Source organism: Diabrotica virgifera, chromosome 9 (genome assembly GCF_917563875.1).
Source record: "Diabrotica virgifera virgifera chromosome 9, PGI_DIABVI_V3a".
In the NCBI taxonomy this organism is placed as follows: domain Eukaryota; kingdom Metazoa; phylum Arthropoda; class Insecta; order Coleoptera; family Chrysomelidae; genus Diabrotica; species Diabrotica virgifera.
Window position 1 is genome coordinate 218,178,833 of NC_065451.1, and position 25,696 is coordinate 218,204,528.

The window sequence follows — 25,696 nt, forward strand, 5'->3', positions numbered from 1 at the left end:
ATAATATATATTTTTATACATATCAAAATAAACGTAATTCAATTGCTCTTGTGGTTAATTTCCAAAAAGTAAGGTTAAATTTGTTTGGTAGTGTCCTGAAACTAGGGATTAGGGATGGCGGTTTTTGACAAAACACCGGTTTTCGGTTAAACCGGTTTTTTTTACTTACGGTTTAACCTGCCTGTTATAACCGATCAAAAAACCGGTTATTCCAAAAACCGGTTTTCGGTTATTTTAATCAATATTCAACATCCAATTGGTAACAACGTTAAAAAAAAACTAAAAAAAAACTAAAAAAAAATAAAAAATGTAATAAAAAAAAATGTTAAAAAATATATTAAAAAAAATAATAAAAAAAAACAGAGTAAAAAAAACTTAGTAGTACTAATAGTTTTAAATTTAGATACTAAGCATATATTTTGTAAAAGAGAGAATTTAAAACACATTGACTGGCCAGTTGGTTGCTTAAACCAATGCCAATAAAACATAAACACACACACACAGAATATGTGATTTAATTTATGACCTACCTTTATAATAAACTAACTCAATGAAAATTTCGGATCCAAATCATATCAAATAGTTGCAAAATACAAAAGGTAGTAAACTAATTAGGTACCTATATAAAACTATAAACGTAATATGAAGCAAATTTGACTATATATCCTGTATTTATATACTTGTACCTGTATGAATAATAATTATAAAAACAAAAATGTACCAAACATCAAAAAGAGTACTTAAAACTTATAAAAACAAATAATGAATCATTGTTAAAATTCTGAATTGGATGTACTATTTTCCTAAATGTTTTTGCAAAGTTGTATTTCTGAAAAACAATAATTCATTTTTACACAAAATACACAAAACTATTTTATTTTTGAAGTTATACTTCTTTACCGGCGATAGAGGGTGAATTTTTTATATGGTAAAACCTAGCGACCGGGCGCATGCGCATTATAACTTTGTTCTGATTGGATGTTCAAATGACATGTCAAAAATTATTCAATATGGCGGCTGTGGCACAGCTGTAGTTAGATTATTTATGGTTCTTGCGTTTTAAAATTTGTGTGAAAAGAAACAACAAACAAAAGTTAGTTAATAGTTATACTGCCTTTTTAAATAGTTTTCATATACCTATATTTTTGGACTTTTGGACTATTTTGGACAAGGAAAACTCATTCTAATTTGGTAAGTAGTTTTTATTATAATCATATTAAAATTATACATTTGGATTAGGTTGAAATACATACATTTATTTTCTCAAGAATGCGGATTTTAGAGAGAAATCCCAAATTAGGTTCGATTTTCATTTTTAAATTATGCTTTTTTGGCGTAGATTTATTTATCTAGTAGGTATGTAATATTTTGATTTACATACTTAATTTGATTACCAACAAAAGTTCTACCAATCTTCATCTAATATATTGTTTTCTTAGTGTTTTTTTATATTTTTATATTTTCTTCCACAAAATTTAAACTACATAATTTTTTAATTTTCAAAACAACTGTCAAACAGTAAAACGTTCAGTTACCGTATTTTTCCACATGATAAATAATGTGGGATTGGACGAGTGAGTCTACGCTTCGATTACGAATCAAAGTGCCACGAAATTCACGGGTTCAATTCCCGATGCAGGTTTTATTTTTTTATTTTTTTATGCATGTTATGATTGTAAGTATATTTGTTATATAATTTTTTTTTCAGAAAATGCGTATTTAAAATTTTTGCCAACAATTATTATCGTTCAGAAATCATTATTTCTTTGTGGCATTTTTCAATGTGTTTGTGTGCGTTTTATTCTTTTATTTTTTTAAATTTTTGGTATTGTCTTAAAAATCACATAATATGTAGTAGAAGTATAACTTCTTACGTGCGTACAAAGTACACACACATTCTTGTTTTTTTCATTTTTTTAAGTGATTTCACAGGAATGATTTTTCTTCTGGATTTATTAATGATAAAATATAAGCTTATTCTCGCTCTTGTGTCGGTATAGCCTCTCTATACAATTGTAATACAACTATGCAGACTGCACATATGATTGATACTAATATCTATTTTTGCTAGGATTTCCCAGTTCAATAAACAAGAGGTGCTAATTCTCAAGTTCATCAAAATAGCCAATTCAGCTTATCACAATTATTCTTAAACATATTATTTTAGTGAGTGTGAGAGTCATTACCGAATATAACATTAAACAAATCAAGAGTTGTTGATAAAACCGGGACAAAAAAACAACCGATAAAACCGGTTATTGTGAAGTAAAAAAACCGGTTTTAGGTTAAAACCGGTAGGTTTTTCCCATCCCTACCTGAAACGTGTCTTCTCGTGTTCTTCTTCCTATTTGTAAGCAATCTTGTTTGTTCATTGGCTCATTGATACTTCTATGGAAGGTTACCAGTTCATCTTTTGCGCCATCGTCCGATACATCTACCGATAGGGGAGATAAGTGATTTATCTCTTGCTATTTGGATCACACGGGTCACTCTCATTCTGCTTATGTGATTATTTCATTCTTTTTTTCTATTTAGTGATTTATTTGTAAATATATTTTCTTCTAAGGTCTTCATCCCTCTGCCGTTTCCAGGAGTCTTTGTGTTTTAGCTGTAGCTGTATTGCTTCTGATGTTTATGTCATTATTGGTCTTATTAGTCCAGAGAAATAAGATTTTTGTAGGGACACTTACGCAGCCAGGTTGCAAATGGAGTTTTTCGGTGATGAGCGGGCTAATAACCGGCAAAATAGCACAAAAGATGGAAAACATAATATATTACGAAACAAAAAGAGATGAAACTCGTGGAGATGAAAATGATGGTTATAAACGTATAAATTAACATTACATTTACATAGTTTTCCACCTTAAGACGTATCAGAGGAGTATGAAAACTGTCACTATGACAGTAGAATTTTATAAAATACTCCTGTCACAGACGTCTAAAGGTGGGAAACTATGTAATGTAATGTTATTTTATGTTTATAACGATCATTTCCACCTTCACTAATTTCATCTCTTTTTGTTTTGCAATGTATTATGTTTTCCATCTTTTGCGCTATTTTGCCGGTTATTAGCGCGCTCTTCACTGTATACCTAATACATTATAAATACAAAAATGGCCGTCACAGTTCGGACGAAAAACTCAGTTATTAACAAATAAGGGTCAAAAATGGCAGTTTTTTCGTTTAAATCGCTGCAGGTAAAAATAGGGTCATTAAATATCTTATTTATAGTATCCTTCTTTTATAAGATGAGCTAAGGTTTAAAATGGTACTTTTTAAATTTTGGTTTGATCATTTTTTGCTTTGGAAATTTCAAAATAAGACTATTATTTCAAATATAAAAAATGTGCTATAGTCCATGTGGTGAGACCGCTCCCGTCTGAAAAACATTTCTAATTCGGTTTCTCCGCGGATTCATATTCAAAAATGTCCCCTCTAAACAAATCTGAAGGGTCTGTATACACCGTTCTTTTGGACGTCTGTAGACACGCCGGACGAAATTTTTGGGCAGAAATTGTTTAAACAATTTTTTTAAACAAATACATAAGATCACCTTTTATTGCTCCAAAAAATATATTTTAAGTTTTTTGGGTCATTCTAAACAAGAAAGGTATCTTGTGATTTTTCTCAAAAATTGACAGTTTTCGAGTTATAGGCGATTTAAAATCTAAAAAATGCGAAAATACGCATTTTTGAGACTTAAAATCTGATATTTAAATTAGTATTTTTAAGGATGCCAATAACTTGGATTTTAGTTTAAACATTCCTTTTCATGATTCCGAAGAGCGATCGCGTCTGACTTTAATTTAGACCCTAGTTTTTTTTAATTGTTAATAATTATGCGTGTCCATTCGGTTTTTTTGCCGGCGCGAAGCGCACAATTTTCAAAAATCTTCTATTTTCCCCGAAAATAATTTTTTCTAGATTCTTTGGGACATTGTAAATAAAATAAGTTTCTTAACATTTTTCTCAAAAGCTCATAGTTTTAAAGTTATAAGCGATTTAAAATCCGAAGATTGACAAAAAAAAACACATTTTTGCATTTTAAATGCTTATAACTTTAAAACTAGTAACTTTTGAGAAAAATGTCAAAAAACTTATTTTATTTATAATGTCCCAAAGAATCTAGAAAAAATATTTTTCGGACGAAAATAGGAGATTTTTGAAATAGAGCGCGCCGCACCAGCCAAAATATCGGATGGACATGCATAATTAACAATTAAAATACTACGGTCCAAATTGAAGTTAGACCCGATCACTCTTCGGAATCTTAAAAAGGGATCTTCAGTCTTTAATGTAAGTTATTGACACCCTCAGAAATACTAATTTAAATTTAGTTTTTACGCCTCGAAAATGCGTACTTTCGCATTTTTCAGATTTTAAATCGCCTATAACTCAAAAACTGTCAATTTTTGAGAAAAATCATAAGATACCTTTCTTGTTTATAATGACCCAAAAAACCCAAAAATATATTTTTTGGAGCAATAAAAGGTGATCTTATGTATTTGTTTAAAAACATTGTTTAGACAATTTTGAATATGAATCCGCAGAGAAACTGAATTAGAAATGTTTTTCAGACGGGAGCGGTCTCACCACATGGACTACTATAACTTTTGCGAAAATGGCCTTAAGACTTTCATATTGCATGAAAAGTTGAGTCGAACATTCCGTATAATGCACAAAAATTTTTAAGACCATTCGTCAATTAGTTTAAATTTTATTCAATTTGTTTATCACAAAGCTCTTTTTTTCGCAATGTTATTGTTCAGAAAATAATAATGATTTAGCAATTCTGTGGAAATCACGTGCAAGAAGACTGGTTATGTTTTCAAAGTATTGAAAAAATCATTAAATAGTTTTATAGAATAAAAATTTTAGGCCTGGATCCCGCGTACCAAAAAAAGTTGATTAATAGCAAGCTGAAAATTTGTTAGTAGCTTAACGGTGCCTGGTCGGACAAACTTTGATGTACAAAAACACTGGAACAGGCGTTTTAATTGTGGAACAGGTTAAAAATTTGGAACGCCAGACTACGAAAACGTATTATGTATTATTTCGGACAGAACTTCCAATTGATTTGTTATCGTTTCATTAAACTCTCATGCAAAAATCAGACTGCTATTTATCACCAACATAATTCCTGTCATTTAACATGTTCCATGTGTCGGATATATTAAAATGTCAAGTAGGTGATAAATACCATTCTGCTTTTTGCATGAGAGTTTAATGAAAGGGTCACAAACCAATTGGAAGTCCTGTCAGACAAAATACATGTGACGTTCTCGTAGTCTGACTTTTCAAATTTTTAACCTGTTCCAAAATTAAAACTTCCCCTGTTCCAGTGTTCCCGTACATCAAAGTTTGTCCGACTAGACATCGTTAAGCTATTAACAAATTTGTTCCCTGTTATGTTTCAATGTACCACTGTTCCTGTTCTGTACCACTGGGAAACCCTGTTCCAGTGTTCCCATACATCAAAATTTTGTCCGACTAGACACCGTTAAACTATTAACAATTTTTCAGCTTGCTATTAATCAACTTTCTTTTTGTACGCGGGATCCAGGCCTAATTGGTTTTTAAGAAACTTTTCGCCGTAGTGTAAGTAGGTACTTTAAACTGAGGTGATTATATCCGAAAAATTGGCGACACTGTCAAGACCTAATTGAATAGCTAATCAATGACGTTGAATAATAATCTTGTTAAAAAACCCTTATATAATATTACCCCTTTTAAAAGTTATTGAAAGGCTTTCAATACCAAAGTTAGGTGAGTAATTAAAACAGAAAAGTTGTGAGTTACTTCGATCAGAAAAGTAATAGGGTGCCTTGTATGTCAAATTGCCTAAAACATTAATCTCTTTTTTTAATCCAACATAATAAGCATCAACTAAATAAAGCCAAAGTGTCACGTAAATAAAAAACGATTAGGGAACTTGCACATTTTTTTTATTACATAATAATGTTCAGTTTTGTTTAAAAATGAGATTTTCAAAATTTCACGCTTCATAAACTCTTAAAAATTTAAAATCTTCTGTGATTTAAAATATTTCAAACGACCCGTGACGTCACATAGTTATACTTTATGTATGGTTATATTTACAGTCGGAAAAATAAAAGAATACTCATGAACGATCACATCAATCACATATATTATTCAGATTATTAATAATCTATCTCTCTCGTTTGTTATTTATGAAAAAAAAAACAGTAAATACAAAATATGTAATTGATGTGATCGCTCATGGGTATTCTTTCATTTTTCCGACTGTAGGTATATTCTTCTTCTTCTTCTTTAGTTATTGGCCTCCACCTACTTGGGTATTTGGCTAGATCATCATCGCAGAATAAGGAAAAACTATTTATATTCTAATGACATTTATCGTATGTCATTGTAATAATATATACCAGTTTGTTAAGATTGGAGTTTGATATAGTGTTTGAAGGAAAGGAAAGAAGGGTTACTATGGAAAATAAAAGAAAACACTATAATTGTTGTTTAGTGTCATTTTGTAAAAGTACAAGTATTCTATTTATTTAAAATAGTTCAAACGATCAAAAACACTTGTGACGTCACATAGTTGTATTTTCTACTGACGTTTATAATGTCTAATTTAAAATTATATACAATTTTGTTTACTTTGTTGATGCAAAATGTAAACATATAACCCGATGACGTCACGACGCGTTTTGGGCTGCCTGGTATAATTTGAATTTTTAATCGTCTTTAGGGGCCAAACGGAACACAAAAACAACTTTTTTATCTTTGATACATGTTATAAATTATGTTCTGTTGTGATTTATAACATTTTTTCGAATTTAGAATTCTATAAAAGTTCCCTAGTGAACTAGTGGAGGCAATTGAGAAGACATGAAAGGAGCTTGTTGAATAAAACATGACTATTGGTGCTATCTAATAACAGAAAATCGCAAAGTTGTATTGAACATTTTATGGGGTTTCCATCAAATATGAATTGTGTTATTTGTTATTCAGTTTTGCCTGTACCTACACTTTCTTTAATTTTCATTATATCATACTACTTACCTAAATTATGTATTTTAATAATCTCATACATTTCATTCTGAGGTTTCAAAGGAATCAGAAAAATTCAAATAAAATCTTCCATTTCGGATTTGTTGACAAGATAAACCAAGAGCAGACCCGTATATTCGCGTATTATTATGTCAAGCTTATTTACTCAGTCCTTTGTGCTATTATAATGGACAATAAGCTCGGGTTTTAGTCATTGGCGGCACTTAGTGGAAAGTTTTGGGGTGCACAGTGCACACATATTAAGATATTATAAATACAGAGAAATAATACCTAAAAGAATGGAAATTATCTATCATGTCAACGTCAACTATCCACAAAAAGGACAGCACGAGCCAGTGTGAAAATTAAAGAAGAATTGCGGTCAACAGCACAATAAGTAGGATGTATGGGAAACTTCTTAAAAACAAAATAGAAAATGATTATAGAGATTACCAAGCAGAGGAGCAAGCTGGCTTTAGAGCTGGGCAGACCACTTGTACTCTATTACGCAAGTTATTGAAAACAGCTGTAATAAAGAAGTTTACCTGGTGTACGTAGACTTACAAAAAGCATATGACAGTGTGCCCCTCAGCAAATGATGGTCAACCCTACAACAAACCAACATTAAACATAGTCTTATCAAAGCAGTCCAAACTCTGTATAATGGAACGACTACAAACATTAAAACTGGATCAAGAGTGTCTGAGGTCACGAAAGGACTGAAGTAGGGTTGTTGTATTTCGGCTACTCTTTTCAAAATTTATCTAGAACAAGCACCCAAGCTGTGGAAAGGAAAATGAATTGGCATGGGAATCCCCCCCAATGACGAGACAACACTATACACTTTATGTTTCGCTGATGACCAAATTCTGATTGCTCAGGATCATGACGACTTGAGCTACAGTTGAGTCCACGAGTCTTTACTCGTGCGTCATCATTTAAAGCATACGAAATAAGTCGATGATAAGTCGGAAATTAAAATTTACTAAACGCAACAGCAAGTGACAGTAAGAAGCGACTGCTCCTATCACGGGTTGAAATTTGAGTTATCAAATATGTGTTTTATCATGCCAGGTATTAATGACGCAAAGGTAAAGACTCGTGTACTCAACTATATATGATGTGGAAGCTAATAGAAGAATATAAAAAATGGGGCCTCGAAGTTAACATTAAGGAAACTGAAGCCATGTGTATTTGAGAGACAAAGCAGTCCATTACATTAGATGATGGGGTAGAAATTAAACACTGATGAGTACAAGTACCTAGACATGAAGATGATTCAAGATGAAACACTCGATGCTGGTATTAAAGACAGAAACATACAAGAGGTGAAAATCCATATCCATGATGAACGGCATTATGTGGGACTAAACAACATCTAAAGCGAGTAAACAGCTCATATACAACACCATACTTAAAAGTGAAATCACTTATGGCAGTGAAGTTTGGCGAATGAAACAAATAACAGAGAAAATGTTACTAGAAACAGAAATCGACTTCTGGAGAAGAGCAGCAGGTAAATCAAAAAGAGGTCGGATACCAAATGAGAGAATACGAGAAATGATGGAGTCATGCATACACTAATAATTGATGACATAAAAACCAAACAACTAATATGGAACGGCCATGTACGGATAATGCCAGATGACAGGATTTCTAAAAAGATTTTGACGTGGACACCACAAGGAAGAAGGAAAAGAGAAAGAAGCTGGAGGAGGGAATTGAAAAAGAACTTGAGGAAAGAGAAATCCCTCTAGGTCAATGGTTAAATAGAGAAGAATGGCTAGGAATGGTTAAGAGTCGGAAGGCTTTGGAGAACGCTGTAAACCGATAGTAGTGGTAGTAAATTTTACATACAAATGTTGGTACGAAAATAGTTGTGGGAGTACACGTGCACATATGCACTTATGAACGAACCGCCACTGGTTTTAATGTAGCCTCGCGAGGAACTGTAGTATGTAGCTAACGATATAATAGTATTTGTTGGGATAAGTTATCAGAGAAACGGATGCTGGTTTGCTTTGACCTGGAAGACGAAATTTAAAAGAAACGATTGGATTTATTTAAAAAAAGGTAAGAATGAGATGCTTAAGAAAGCTTTTTTATTGTGCCACGAGATTTTTATTCAGCTTATTATATTTTATACATTATCTCTTTTTTTATATTAGCATTAGGCCAGTAGAGAAAAAATCAGGTGAAAAAATTGTATACGGGTTCTTTAAGAGCATACAATAGCGGGTCATCAATATAACTTCGGGAGATAGGATCATACCTTTTTTTCGTAAGGTCTACGAAACTTTGGCAACAGAAGAAATCTTTGACATTATCTAAGATCAATGTTTTGACAATTATACTCATAGGCGCGCTAAATGGAAGTAATAGAAAACAGTTTTGTTATTAGTAAATAAATATTTATAAAAATAAACCAAAATAGGTGAAAATTTTATGTTAACATAGGTGTTTGCATGAAATAAAAATAATAAATAATAATCATTTCGTTGTGAAGCGAAATAAGAGCGGTCTTAGTTTATTTAGTTCATAGAGCGCCAAACGCACTCTAACTTTATATACTCGCATTAGAATTCGAAATATTTACCCTTAAGCTATTAACAAATTTTCAGCTTGCTATTAATCAACTTTTTTTCACACGCGGGATCCAGACCTAATACTCTAATTGATTAGCACCGAGAGCTTTTCCCACCCATCGCAACTGAAGTGAAAATATTAGGTGACTAGCGTAATCTAGCAATTAAAAGGTGAAGTTTTCGATCCTAATAGCATTATTAATGATATTTAAAAAATATTAAAATATTACTAAAAATTTTTAAATCGAAATCTTATTGGTCCATTTCCTTGGTAAAAAAAAATTTATTTTATTTTTATATTGTGAGTACAATTGTGAGTATTGTGAGTAACTAGGTCCATTTTCTGTTGGAATTTACCAGCTAAACAGACGGGGTCGTGAATTGTAAGTTTTTTGAATTCCCTCTTGTCTTCTTCGCTTCAGCATCCATTTGGCTTGCAAATTTTAGAAGCCTTGGAGGTGTCACCAGGAAAATGGACTAATAAGTTTTCGATTTAAAAATCTTTTAGTAATATTTTAATATTTTTTAAATATTATTAATAATGCTATTAGGATCGAAAACTTCATCTTTCACCCACTATTATTAAGATGCCATTGCTGTGAACATCTTTAGAGGCCTCTTGTAGGATATCATAAAATGCAAATTCGTCTTCTTGGGTTGCTACTTCTGTAGAGGTGTAGGAGTTTAGTAACGATATCTTTGGTTGTTTGTTTTCTAATTCAATATAGAATAGAAATAGACTGTATGACTTATAAACACTTCTATACAGGGTGTAACAGAAATACAGGTCATAAAAATCACATATTCTGAGACCAAAAATAGTTCGATTGAACCTAACTTACCTTAGTACAAATATGCACATAAAAAAAGTTATAGCCTCTTGAATTTACAAAACGAAAATCAATTTTTTCCAATATATCGAAAACTATTAGAGATTTTATATTCAAAATGGACATGTGGTATTCTTATGGCAGTAGTATCTTAAGAAAAAATTATAGTGAAATTTGGACATCCCATAAAAATTTTATGGGGGTTTTGTTCCTTTAAACCCCCCAAACTTTTGTGTACGTTCCAATTAAATTATTATTGTAGTACCATCAGTTAAATACAATGTTTTTAAAACTTTTTTGGTTCTTAGTACTTTTTCGGAAAGTCAGTTTTTATCGAGATATCTTGAATATTTTTCAAATCCACCACATATTTGTATATGGTCAAGTACGATTATGGAGACTTGGTAATAATATGAAAATTTATTTATGATTTACATTTTTAGGCATATTTTGAACTATATTAAAAAAGAAGCCACATCTCGATAAAAGGTGCCTTTTCGAAAAAATATAAAGAGGCAAAAAAGTTTTTAAAACACTGTGTTTAACTAATGGTACCGCAGTAATATTTTAGTTGGAACGTACACAAATATTTGGGGGGTTTAAAAGTACAAAGTCCCCATAAAATGTTTATGTAAACATATTGAAAAATACAATGCACGGTGACAATACAATGCACGGTGGACGCCTACGCAGAAATTCACGGCACCTTTAAGAAGTAAAGTTAATAATAAATAATTCAATAATTATACTTAGTCACTATTTTCCCCCTAACTCAGAAAATATCGACCGCACGAGGAAACTTGGAAGAAATTGTAGGAAATCGCGATTGCAACAATTTAAGTCCTTACCATTTTTCTCTCGAAGAGTTTAAAGTAGCCGAGCGGGTTACTTAGTCAATTTCATTTAAGTAAATACGGTTGCAATATCTCCAAACAAAATATTTTTTTTTATTTGAAATCTGGCAAATTTACAATCTACTCCGTACAAATGAGTATTAAGTAAAACTGATAAATTATATAATGTTTTGTAGATGTTGCCGGCCAGTGCCGGTTCACCTTATTCACCACTGTATTCACTACACAAATGTCACTCACACAAGTCTTCTGGCCACTGCCTCTTGAGTCTCCGAACTGGTAATGGACGATTGGTAAGCGTGGAAATCAGCTCGTTGTTGTGATTGATACTTCTTTTTCTATGTTTGGTCGCATACAGTCCTATTACGTCCTTTATAAATGGTATTTTTAAGTCCTCATGTAGTGTTTGGTTTGAAATATACCAGGGTGCATTTGCAATGATTCTTAAAGTTTTTGATTGGTATGTCTGCAAAATTTTGGTGTTTGATGGTTTTGTACATCCCCATATTTCAATACCGTAGGTTCATATAGGTTTCAGTATTATTTTGTATATTGCCAGTTTGTTTTCTATGGATAATTGTGATCTTCTACCAAGAAGCCAATTCATTTGTCTGGTTTTTAATTGGAGTTGTTGTTTTTTAGCTTTAATGTGGGCTTTCCATGTTAATTTCTGATCAAGATGAATACTTAAATATTTGACTTCGGTCTTCATTGGGATAACTTGGTGGTTTATTGTAACATGTGGACAATTTACATGTCTGTTCGTAAATGTTATGTGAGCCGATTTCTCGTGGTTTACTTTGATTTTCCATTTTTGGAGCCAGTTTTGTAATCGATCTAAATGTGTTTGTAGCTTGCTAGAGGCCACTACTGGATCATGGTCAAGCGCAATTATTGCTGTATCATCGGCAAAGGTGGCGATAGTGGTTTCGTTAGTAGTTGGTATATCAGCTGTGTAAAATAAGTACAAAAATGGTCCCAAAACACTGCCTTTATGAGTTGGTAGCTTCTGTTATCTTTTTCCATTTTCACATCGAAATGTCTGTTGGAAAGGTATGATTTTAGAAGTAAGTAAATCTGACTCGGCATGTTTGTTTTTAGTTTGTATAACAGCCCTTGGTGCCAAACCTTATCAAAGGCTTGCTGAACATCTAGAAATGCAGCAGTGCAAATGTTCTTGTTTTCTAAACCGTCTCTGATTAAATTTACTATCCTATGGCATTGCTGAGTTGTGGTGTATTTTTCCCTAAAGCCAAATTGATGATTTGGTATTAAATTACTAATCGAGGTTATACTATTTATTCTACTTTGCAGTAGTCGCTCACATATTTTAGAAAGTATAGGTAGCAGGCTTATAGGTCTATAAGAGGCAGCTTGTGTTGGAGGCTTTCCAGGTTTGGCGATCATGATAATTTTAGCAAATTTCCATTGCGTTGGATAGTAGCAAAGATGAAGAATTCGGTTGTATAAAGTAGTGAGAAACACGATAGCTCTTCTCGGTAAATGTTTGAGAATTTCTCCCACTATTAGATCATAACCTGGAGCTTTATGGGAGTTGATTTTCTTTATCTCTTCCATAATTTCTGATGGAGTAATTGATCTAACAGGTGGTGATAGTTGACAAGGAGCATCTAAGTAGCTGTTTATTTCTTCATCTTCGAATAAATCTACTGGTGCAAACACTTTTTCAAGGTGTTCCACAAAAACTCTTGCTTTTTCCTCATTTGATCTAGCCCATGCATTATCGTTCTGTCGTAATGGAGAAGCTGTTACGACGGGTCTTTTCATTTTTTGGGTCGCTCTCCACAATGAGTGATCACTGGGAGTCAGATTTTTGATAAAATATTCAAAAGATGCATTTCTGGATTCTTGAAGTGCTGAATGTAGTCTGTGAGTCAGTCTATTGAGATTGGTTTTGTCCGCTGGGTTTCTTGTGTGCTGCCAGATTCTGCGTGCCCTACGCTTCTCGGTTACCAACTCCTTAATATATCTGGGAACATCATCTGTCTTAAACAAAAATATAAACAAAATATACAATCATCAGAAGAGACTGTATCTGTAATTAACGAATTGAGACAAATAAGAAATGGACAATATCTAAAATCACCCAGTGCGAGTATTTTTCTCGTTAAATAATTTTTTTATTAAATAAATTATATTATTATATACATATGAAATTATTAAATAAATTTTAGAATATTCAATGATTTGTTTCAAGAATTCAAATTAAAAGACAAATTACAACTACAATTCTTGCTAATTTAAAAACGAGTTTAGAAAGTAATACATAGGTACACTCCAATAATTATTTTAAAGATTGCCACTGTTATCGTTGAATGATAACTCAAATTTAAATGCATCAAAAGAAATAAATAATTTTTATTATAATCCAGTCAACCCGACCGACCCCAAATTCCGATAACCAAAGCTACCTGAATACGTCTCATCGTTGTCTCAGGTAAATTCAATCTCGTACCTAGAAAGCTGCTAACGCCATCTATTTCTAAAACCACTGGCGTCGTACATAAGCGCTCGTTCAGTTTCGTATCTTCCAGTGTATTCGTCAGTCAACGGTGCAACATTATGGACGGCAATGATCGAGCTCGGCGTACCCAAGAAACAAGCTGCGGTAACACAAATGTGTGTAAGTAACTCCTTTGTACAAGTTAGAATATGGGGAAAAATATCAAATGCTTTCTGCGTAAATTCTGGACTGAGACAGGGAGATAGAATAGAAATATGCTTTTTTCTACAACCACTATTCAAAGTGCACTTTTCTGCACGGTTTTATGTTAGCAAACTTGATATTTTCTCACAGTATAAGATATTTGACATTAGTGTGCAGAAAAGTGACGTTTCTGTGCCGCAAAGTGACGTTTCTGTGCCGCAAAGTTCTTTTCTGCACAGTTGACTACCTCATTCTGAGTAACGTTATATTCTGTTTACATCCGTGGACTACCGCATTCTGAGTAACGTTATATTCTGTTTACATCCGTGGTTAAACTTTAGACAAATATATAACCTATAAGACAATTATTAGATTTAACTATAGCATAGAAACTAAATTATGGATGTTACAACTGTTTTATTTTACAATTTTATTCTTATTAAACATTTTATAATTATCAAATAACCAATAAGGATTTAGCAACCTGTGCAAGAGACGTCGAATGAAGTAGGTTTTGTGTAAATCCGTGACTGCATAAATATAATGTCAATAATGTGTAATAATTGTTTAAATTTAAACAAATTAAGGCAGTGCATTAATTTTTTAACTGATTTCTGTGCAATTTATTTAGGTATAAGGAATTTAAATTGATTAGTAGGTATTAATTAAATACAGTTTAAAATTTATCACATAGGTACCTATTATAATTAACCGTCGTTTGGAAATTGTGATTTTTATTTTTAGGAAAAACTGTGCTTGTAGAAAAAGTATAGTGTGAAACACGTGCAGAAAGGTAATTTCTCACTCGTTTGAATTGCGGCACTCGCTTGCGCTCGTACCGCAACTTTTCAAACTCGTGAGAAATTAGTACTTTTCTGCACTTGTTGCACAATATACTATATTGTCACTGAAAATACAAATTTTATGGACAAAGCTTAATTAAAGTCAGAAAAATAAATAAATAATATCTAACAATAACAATAACAAATACAATTTTCTGAAATTTAATAAATCGTCAATATAAAAAAAATATACATAAATACAAAATATAAGTTAATAAAGCAAAGAAAAAAAAACAAAATCGATATATTGCAACAATTTATAGAAATTGCAAAGTGAATATACAACAAAGTAAACTATTTATAGACAGGAACTAATAAGTTTAAGCTGCTGCATGTGACACCCAAATATAGATAAGTTTGGTTACTTGTACATTACTGTAATTTCTTAGTTAGTCATGAAGAAACTCTTCTACTGAATAATATGGTCTTTTAGATAGATGAGCTTTTGTCATTTTACGGAACTTGGGGAAAGATGTTGCAGATTTGAGTTGTAAAGGAAGATGGTTGTATAGTTTTTTTGCGGAATATAATATAGATTTCTTTACTAACTCAGAGGACGGGATCGGTACCCAGGCAACCAAATAACGTTTATAAAACGTTGAAAAAACGTCATAATTATCACCAAACGACGTCAGTTTATCACGTTTTTTCGACGTCGAAGATCACGTGAATATGTCCCACCATAAGTCACGTCATTTTTATCACGTTTTAAATACGTGATATAAAAAACGTAGATTTTACGTCGATTTTGCGTCGTTTTTTAGATTTAATTTTCATTTTATGGTTTTAGAAATACACAATAATTGAATGGGTCCACCACATGGTTTGTTTTTGAGAAGTCAAAGAAAAAGTTTTATATTGTGAAAATGGTGAGTTTATACATTTTAAAGGTGTAAAGTAATACAGTTTGTATTTTGTATTTAAAAACTGTATTACTACCCTTAAAATGTATAAACTCACCATCATCACAATATTAAAACTTTTTCTTTGACTTCTCAAAAACAAACCATGTGGCGTTTACAACGTTATTCGGCAGGCCCATTCAATTATTCGTATGGGCATTGTTAGTATTGCAATTTTTCCATTTAAGTAAAACCAAATGGAAGGCTTGTTAAAATGCATAGAATTACAATATCTTCAATGCAACATATATAACATACATAGAATTTTCACTTTTTATATTATAAGTATTTACTGTGTCAAAAGTGAAACAACATATAAACTAATAAATCATTTATTAACAAATTAAACATTTAAGTCACAATGTAATAACAAACTTAAGTTTAAACCATTGAAGTTATATAATATATATAATTATTATAATTATACCACACACTTTAAAGGTACGATTCCGACAACGACTGCAGATGGCAGTTACAGTTGTCACCATGACAGACGTCATTATTTTGCACTAATAATTTGCATAATTATTAGCAACTGATGTTCTGCCAGACAGCAGTTGCAGTCAGATGTCGGAATCAGTCTCATACAGATAAATAGTGCAAAGTAGTAACGTCCATAACGCCGAGAACTGCAACTGATGTTTGCAGTTGCTGTCTGCAGTCGTTATCGGAATCGTACCTTTAGTCAAAAATGAATACATACAAATAAGACCCAATATATTGAATTTCAATGAAAACTATCTGCTTTATATTTATAAATTTTAAAGAAGACGATTGAATGATAAAAAATAGGACAAAACTATAATAGTCTGTGTTCTCACATATATTTCCATAGTCTTATAATCCTCAAAATGATTTCAAATAATTATTACAAATTTTTGCATACAAAAAGATCCAGACACCTGAAAAATATATTTTTTGATTAAGGGACTGTAATGGTGTGGACTTTGGTGTGTATCATTGGTGTATACCAATAACGTATGGCATAGATATATTAATATTATGTGACACATGACAGAAGCTCGAAACAAATGACTGTGAATGAAAAGCCCTATACATAAATACTCATGATGAAGAAGTACATTATAATTAAAAATGACTAACCATTTTCATATCGCTGCAACATGAAGCCAAAGCCGTCTTATATTTCAGTTCGTTTAGAGAGCGCAACAAGCACTCTGACCGAACAGCTTGAAAACTCATTAGTTTTTCACCAGAGAATATACATAGCTGTAATATCTGTACATGCACTGGGTTCTTCTTCTTCTGTCTTGCTGTGGGCATACTCAGCTGCAAATAAGATTGCTGCAATATGGCTGCAAACTTCACTATTACCGGCAATACACATACAATGTGCATTTGCTATGCCATTGAAACTGGCTATCACCCAAGCATCTAGTGGTTTAGCATTAGCTTTTTGGGAATTCTTCACCTAAAAAAAATATTTTATCTTTGTGGGAATGCTTCAACTACAAAAATTTATTTTCATTAGAGTATTTGCGTTCTTTACAATGATTGAGAATATTTTAAAATCAGACATTCATATAATATAATTTTAGAACAAACAATCATGACTGTTTATTATTCTCTTTTCTATCATAGCAATTACATGTCGTCGACCTAATCTGTAAACTGTGTAACTCCATTTATCCAAATTTTACAGAGGCACAAAAAATTATTTCTCTAAATATTACTAATGCGAATACTACGTATATCCCATTTTAAAAGATAGAATGCTAAAATGGAATATTTTATAGATAGGTACTAACATTTGTACCTATATTGTTTAATGAGTGTATTAATATTATTTACCACCAACTCTTTCTTGAAAATATCACTTTCTAAACAGTGAGGTCAATCGTGTGGTATGACAAACTGGGGAGTTACATATTTTTCGTACTAAATTTGCTGCAAGGGAGATCAGTGTATATGAAGATGTCACTATTTACTCTTCTGGTAAAAATATGCATGTGCATCTTTTTTTAAACGAGTAGGGATTTTTTCAAATAAATGGCAGTAATAACTCAGTTTCAGAGAAATATGGAGTTACACAGTTTACAAATTAGGACGACAATATGTCTGGTTTCATACAGATATATAAACGTAAATAAATCTAATATTTAAAACCCATTTATTTGAAAGCCACTATATAATTAATGGTGAATAAATAAAATAAAGACTTACCTTTCCAACAATAATATAGAAATCATCAAAACATCAAATGTTTCAAAACAAATCCAGTTGTGAAGGCTTTTATGTGTCTGAAGGCTTTTGTATGCTTTCATCTGCTGCTTAAAGTAGTAACTGTGAGACTCTACCAGTCTATCTATAATAGCATTATAACAGTAATTGATGAAATGCACTGTAAAATCCAATTCTGATGACTGAATTGCATGTATATGGATCTATATCTCCAATTATTTTCAGCTTCAATGAATATCTAAAACAATAAAAGAAAAAATGTTAATGCTTGAAAAATTCAACATTATTGATAAATATCAGGGAAAAATTAATAGAAAATAAAAATTGTTTCGCCTACCTTTCTAAAACATCTGCGGAGTTTCCCATAATAATTTCCTTAAATAGTCACTTTGCATTGTGGTAAATTTATAAAATTTACAAATGACAAACAAAAGTTAAAAAATACACACAAAACGGCCAACAAAATCCAAATGAATCCAAAATAGGATAAAATACTAGGACAAACAAACGACAACGACGACGACGATACAAACATAAAACATAACCTTAGTTTTGTAACTTTTAAGCTCCAAGCTCCTCCCAATTTCGTGACGTCAGACTTAGGCTGGCTGAAATGAAAACGTCTTTTAAACGTATTTTAACGTCATTAATCTTACGTATTTAAAATCACCTACAAAAGACGTCGATATGACGTAATGTTCAACCACGTGTATATATTCCACCAAATACTGACGTTTCCTCGACGTTGTTGACGTCACTTGGTTGCCTGGGTAAAGATACATCAAAATTTGAATTTCTGGTGGAGTAGTCATGACGAGGCCTTGCTGGAAAGACATGCATGTGTTTACGAATTAAGCAAACAGTTTCTAAAATATATAAAGATGTAAGGGTTAAAATGCCGTGATCTTTGAAGTAACTTCTGCAATGTGTTGTTCTTCTGAGGCCAAACAGATACCTTATTGCTCTTTTTTGTAATTTAAAAATAACATCTAATTGGGCAGCTGTACTAGAACCCCAAAAAGGAAGACCATATCGAAGATGAGACTCGAACAAAGAAAAATATGTTAGTTTAGAAGATGCTAAATTGAGATCTTTCGAAACAGATCTTATAGCATAGCAGGCTGAGGCGAGTTTCTTACTTAGCACATCGATATGAAGGGACCATTTGAGGTTGCTGTCTAAAAAAATACCAAGAAATTTTACAGAATCAACGGTAGAGATCTGGCTGTTATTAACAAGCAAGGGTTGAAGAGCACTTTTATAGGATAATGCTACTGTCTTATCCACGTTAAAAGAGAGTAAATTAGAGTCAGACCAGGTTCTTATCGTAAGCAAATCAGAAGTTATAGTTGCATGAAGAGATGCAATAGTTGAGTTGCTCCAAGTGATACTGGTATCATCAGCAAAAAGAAAAATTTTTCCATCGATTTTTAAGTTAGTGATGTCATTTATAAAGATAAGGAACAGTAGAGGACCCAATACTGAACCTTGTGGTACTCCACATACTCCCATGATACGTTGTCCCCATTGTTGTTTCCTAGCCTTAGAATATGTAATGCGGAAAATATATCACAAAATCAAACCAGACATAACTGCTCGAGGAGCAAAAATTATACTCGCCTTTGCCGATGACGTAGACGCAGTAGCACAACCAACATTAGAAATTAAGGATATTTTCTCGAGCTTTGAAGAAGCTGCATTAAACATCGGTCTAAAAATAATAATTATTATAAACGATCACAACTTTGAAGTGGTTAAAGAATTTAAATATTTAGGAGCAACAATCACAAATGACAACAAATTAGAGCGAGAAGTTGAAACGAGAATAATGGCAGGAAACAAATCTTTCTTTGCAATGCAACATCTAATGAAGTCAAAACTTCTTTCACGAGGTGCAAAAATCCAGATATGACCATAATACGACCGGCAGTCGCGTATAGAAGCGAAACATGGACGCTAACACAAAGGGAAGTAAATAAATTGTTGGTGTGGGAACGTAAAATCCTTTGAATGATATATGGCCCTTGCAGAGACAGCGTGACAAACGAATGGAGGCGCAGATACAATAACGAGCTATTAGAGTCTCTATTCGGAAAAGAAAATCTAGTCAGATATATAAAGGCCAATAGACTCAGATAGGCAGGGCATGTTATACGCAGTAACGACAATCGCCTTATAAACAATGTGTTCTGGGAAAGGCCAGATGGAAGAAGGTCTGTAGGGCGGCCTAGAAAAAGGTGGAAAGATGCTGGCAAAGAAGATCTAGACAAAATGGGAGTGCAAAAATGGGAATTAGTGGCACAGGACAGAAAAACATGGAAGGCAATTGTAAACGCGGCAAAGACTCACGAAGAGTTGTAGCGCCATTGATGATGATACACCTGTTGCCTTTTTGACTAATATAGAGTAGTCTTCCATTAATTGCTTTTTAATAGTGTTATAACATCCATATTTTTACTTCCTTTAAGCTTGCTAAAACTAAATATCTCTCTTATTTTCAGAGTCATCATGTCCGATCTACAAAACACAACATCCGCTGAAGATGATCCGCTAGAAGACATCGATATCAAGGCATTTTACGACCAACTAAAAGAAATAACTGACGCCTTAAGCTATTTGAACTATTTCACTGACACAATAAAACTCTTACTATGTCTTTTCATAATAGTCGCAGATATCATCATAATCAAACTAATTCTGAGCGACTCAAAACTAAAAACAAAAACCAACTTATTCATCTGTCATTACGCAATATGGCATTTGATATTTGTTAGTACTTCGACAGCCTATTTTACTTTCGTAACGATGACTGGGCTGGTGCATTACGTGCATTTTTTTGTATTTATGTTCCTATTTTTTTCCACTCGGTTAGCTCTACTTGTTATTTTTAACATGGGTCTTGGTTTAGGTTTAGATTGGTTGTTTAACTTCCATGACCCTAGTTTCGGAACAAGGTGTAGATGGTTCAATTCTTATTTGATCTATATCATGTATGGATTTGCTGGAATTGAGTTTATTGTAATTATATCTACATCAGCGATAGTACATTATATTCATGGACTGTGGATGCTCAGATTACTATACTTTCTAATTTTATTAATAATTTTCACTTTCAATGTGATAAATTATTGGACAAAAGAACAAAAAAACGCCATTTTCTATGGTCTAATGTTGTCAAATGTTATAATACTGTGTTGGTTACCTCTAGTGATCTATAATTCCTTGAAAATGATTTTCTTTGGTTCTGTCACTATCTACAGCATACTCTTGTTTACGAGCTTCATTCCAGAATGGCTTTCTTTAAGTTCCTCGCTTGTTGTCATATTAGCTTTAGTAAAACTAGACAGTTACTTTGCTGTTAAATTTTGGAGTATCTTTCGACGAAATAAAGTAACTGGAGACGTGGAAAGTCTAGAAGCAAATGGTCATTAACACAAAGGATTCGAGCATGTTTAAAAAATTTACATTTATTGTGATTTTTTGATATGTCAATAAAATTAGTATTAAACATTTATTTTATTTTCTATTTTCATATTTCATATTCATTCAAAGTCGGTACCATTCTTTGCTTTTATCCCTGTAAAGGTTGGCTTTAATAAAATTCATTTAAAATGGCTTGGACTTAAAGGATTTATACAGTAGCCTACCTGTTCTCCAGACCTTAACCCGTTAGATTTTTTTCTTTAGAATTATTCTAAATCACGTGCTTACATTAGGCGAATTTTTATTATTTTTAATAATTATCCACAGAGAACGGCAGTTCTCACCAGTGGCGCACAACACTCCTACATGCGACACTATATATACACGAAATTTTCGATTTTCTAAACCTGACTGAATTTAAACTTGGGCCAAACCCCATCTTAAAGTTTAGGAAAAGACTCGTCCATTCATATGTCAACCATCAATTTTGGTCCAAGGGTGTGGATTTTACGGCCCTTCCCATTTAATGCCTGTTTTTCGTTCTCGTCCCCAAAACTCCCAAAACTTTCAAAAATTTAAGCCCGACCTTTGCGGCTTCTGATAGCACAGATAATTACCTTTCCAACGCATGTTAAATTTTGAAAATCGGTTATACCATTCAAAAGTTATCGAGCTCAGAAATATGACTCAATTTTTATTTAAAAAATGGAAAATGTTTGTGGATATGTATGTATGTATGTATGTATGTATGTATGTATGTATGTATGTATGTATGTATGTGTGTGGAAAAGTTACACCGATCTGAATAATTTTTTCTGTGTTTCAAGAATGTGTGAGGGCCGATTCAGAACCGGTCTAATTTTTGACTTCTGACTACCCTTAAGCCAGCTAGAGGGCTAGGTAGATACAAAATAGCATATTTTTTGGGCGTATATATCTTAGGTTTAACAAAAGACAGGAAAACCGCAAATACACCAAATCAATAGGGTTGAGTTAAGCTTTTAAATGGCGCATAAGCGATCAAGCTGAGACATACACACTGCTCACCATAGCCAAAAAACTGAAAAATTAAACTTTGAAAATTTTGGTTTTTCGACAATTACTCAAAATTTCAATCTACGAATTGCGCCAATAACTGAGCGTTTGTAGAAGGACTCAGGACGCGTCTAACGGTGTATACCTCATATCTGGAAAAATTCGAATTTTTAAGTTATAGGCTTCATAAGTATGATCAAATCTATTTCTTATGGGGAAAACGGGTTTTCAAGCTCAATAATTCCTGTAATACGTTCAGTTATCACACTAGATCTTGGATGCATCAGATACTACTTGTCAATACGTTTCAAATTCATGTTTGGTGATCAACATCAGGTAAGCCGTTCAGAAGTTATAGAGCTCCAAATGTATAATTAGTCCAGGAAATGTAATTTTTCACTTAGCAATTTTTACAGAATGGATAGATTTGTTTGAAAATTTGACAATAAGTAGTGGATAGTCCAAGGATCAAAATCTATATGATGCAGAAATACGCTTTTACCATGGGGTGTGACAACCAACCTCATCTCGAGGGTGGAAATTTTTTATTATATTTTGACCGCAAATGCTGGTAAAAATATTAATTATAAGCAAAAAATGTTCATTATAAATTTTTTTCATAAAATTAATAGTTTTCGATTTAGTGGTTATCGAAGCTGTTAGTTTTATATCGAATAAATTACCAGAGACCGGCAGTTCCCGCCAGTGGCTCAGAAATACACCCCCCTACACGCGACACTATTATTTGCACGAAATTTTCAATTTTCTAAATCTGACTGAATTGAAAATTGTGCCAACTCCCATCTTCAAGTTAAGAAAAAGACTCACCCATTCATATGTCAACCATCCATTTTATTCCAAGGGTGTCGATTTTACGGCCCTTCCTATTTAGGGTCTGTTTTTCGTTCTGGTCCCCAAAACTCCCAAAAACTTCGAAAATTTAAGTCCGACCTTTGCGGCTTCTAACAATACTGATCATTACCTTTCCAACTCATGTCTAATTTTGAACATTACCAGAGAACGGCAGTTCTCGCCAGTGGCGCACACCCACACCCCCCTACACGCGACACTATATTATACACGAAATTTTCGATTTTCTAAATCTGACTGAATTGAAAATTGGGCCAACTCCCATCTTAAAGTTCAGAAAAAGACTCACCGATTTATATGTCAATCATCGATTTTGGTCCAAGGGTGTAGATTTTACGGCCCTTCCTATTTAGGGTCTGTTTTTCGTTCTCGTCCCCAAAATTCCCAAAAATTTTAAAAATTAAGTCCAACCTTTGCGGCTTTTAATAGAACTGATCATTACCTTTCCAACGCATGTCTAATTTTGAAAATCGGTTATACCATTCAAAAGTTATAGAGCTTAGAAATGTGACTCAATTTTTATTTAAAAAAGAGAAAATGTTTGTGGATATGTATGTATGTGTGTTTAAAAGTTAAACCCATTTGATATTTTTTCTCTGTGTTTGAAGAGGGGGTCAGGGCCGATTTAGAACCGGTGTAGTTTGTGACTTTTGACCACCCATAAGCCAGCTATAGGACTTGGTAGGTACAAAACAGCATATTTTTTGGGGTATATATCTTCGGTTCAAGAAGAGACAGGAAAACCGCAAATACACCAAATCCATACAGTTGAGTTAAGCTTTTAAATGGTGTCTAAGCTGTCAGGATCAGACATACGCACGGCTCAGTATCGCCGAAAAACTGAAAAACTAAACTTTGAAAATTTTGGTTTTTCGACAATTACTCAACATTTCAACCTACGAATTGCGCCAATAACTTAGCGTTTGTAGAAGGACTCAAGACGAATCTAACGGTGTATACCTTATATCCGGGAAAGTTCGAATTTTTAGGTTATAGGCTTCATAAGTATGATAAAATCTATTTCCTGTGGGAAAAACGGTTTCTTAAGATCAATAATTCCTGTAATAGCTTCAGTTATCATACTTGACCTTAGATCCATCAGATACTACTGGTCAATACGTTTCAAACTCATGTTTACTGATCAAAATCGGTTAAGCCGTTTAGAAGTTATTAAGCTATAAAAGTATAATCCAATTAACGATTATTCCCGAAATGGTTTATGTAGTTGTAGTGGTTACGACGCTAAATTTGATCTGGCAACGGGCAATCCGATTTCATTTACCGGCCATCTCAATATTTTTGTTTCAATCTATTTCGAATAGAAAAAAATCTAGTGTACATTCGATAGATACTAGATTATTTGGGATATAATGCAACAAAGGTGACCATTTATAAAGCTTGACGTGTAATAGGTAGTGTGACCAACTCCAATTCAGTCGAACTCGGGACAAAGCTGAAAAAAATACTTAAAATCCGGGACTTTTCAATGAAAATCGGGCCATGTTTTTCAAATATAGAACTTTAATATCATCATTTTATTGATAATTTAACATTTTTATGTTGACAATGATATTTTTGTTGGGATTAAGCAACAATTGATTGTAATTATAACTACATTTTTCTTAGTTTTTGACGTTTCGACTCCCAATCCGGAAATCGTTCTTAAAAAAGGAAATTTTTTATGTTGTACTAGTATTACAAAGAGCACTGAACGCTAGAATGCTGGAAAAAAGACCGGTTGGAAAGCCAAGAAAGGGCTGGGAAGACACAGTAGACAGCGACGCACAAGCACTTTTAGGAGTCCGTGTATGGAGAAGAGCAGCCACATACAAACAACAAGGGTGGAGGCAAAAAATAAAGGAGGCCAAGGCTCAATATGGGCTGTAGCGTCGTAGAAGAAAAAAAATTAGTACATATTACATTCCAGACATTGTCGACTTTTTTGCGTCCCACCAATTCAATTTAATGTGAATTCTTAAAAGAATAACGTATTCAAAATTTCAAAATAAAATTTTACCAAAACGTTGAAAATTCGGATGGCCCAGAAGCCTTGTCCGGGACAGCGGGACACGACTTCGTAATTCAACACTAGTAATAGGGGAACATTGCATTCAACTTCATACATTTAATTTATAAATAACTTTGAAAAACTCCTGATACAAGAATAAAAAACCGCTAAACGCCGTAAAAATGAGTGGCGCATAAAATATTCCAGCTACAAAAGATCTGATATGAATATTACGTGGCGCGAAAATGGATTTTCATTTGATGCAAAACAAAAGTCTAGTTTTATTTTAAAAGATTTTTCCATAATATTTGCTAAATTTGAAGTACACGCGCCACAAAAGAGTTTTAAAATGCAAACTGTATCAAAGTTACTCTTTTGTGGCGCTTTTACTTCAAATTTAGCAAATATTATGGAAAAATCTTTTAAAATAAAACTAGAATTTTGTTT

The 25,696-nt window shown here is 32.7% G+C and overlaps 1 protein-coding gene and 1 long non-coding RNA gene across 4 annotated transcripts in view; one reads left to right on the forward strand and one right to left on the reverse strand.

Annotated features, from left to right (window-relative positions):
- LOC126892788 (uncharacterized) overlaps positions 1–21,425 on the forward strand; it is a 163,277-nt gene extending 141,852 nt beyond the window's left edge. Inside the window, exons 1-2 of one of the 3 annotated variants that reach the window (XM_050662515.1) lie at positions 8,982–9,103; positions 20,415–21,425. In XM_050662515.1, coding sequence (XP_050518472.1) covers positions 20,422–21,345 — 924 coding nt within the window. In that variant the 5' untranslated portion in view covers positions 8,982–9,103; positions 20,415–20,421 and the 3' untranslated portion in view covers positions 21,346–21,425. Of the gene's footprint in view, positions 1–8,981; positions 9,104–13,855; positions 13,944–20,414 lie in introns of those variants that run through there. The other 2 variants (XM_050662516.1, XR_007701005.1) reach the window with 2 other exon arrangements.
- On the reverse strand, positions 16,651–18,709 carry LOC126892792 (uncharacterized). The gene is made up of 3 exons (XR_007701006.1): positions 18,251–18,709; positions 17,896–18,151; positions 16,651–17,143 (listed from the first exon to the last, which is right to left on the reverse strand). It is a non-coding gene; the product is annotated as an uncharacterized LOC126892792 (long non-coding RNA).
- Positions 21,426–25,696: the final 4,271 nt, after the last annotated feature.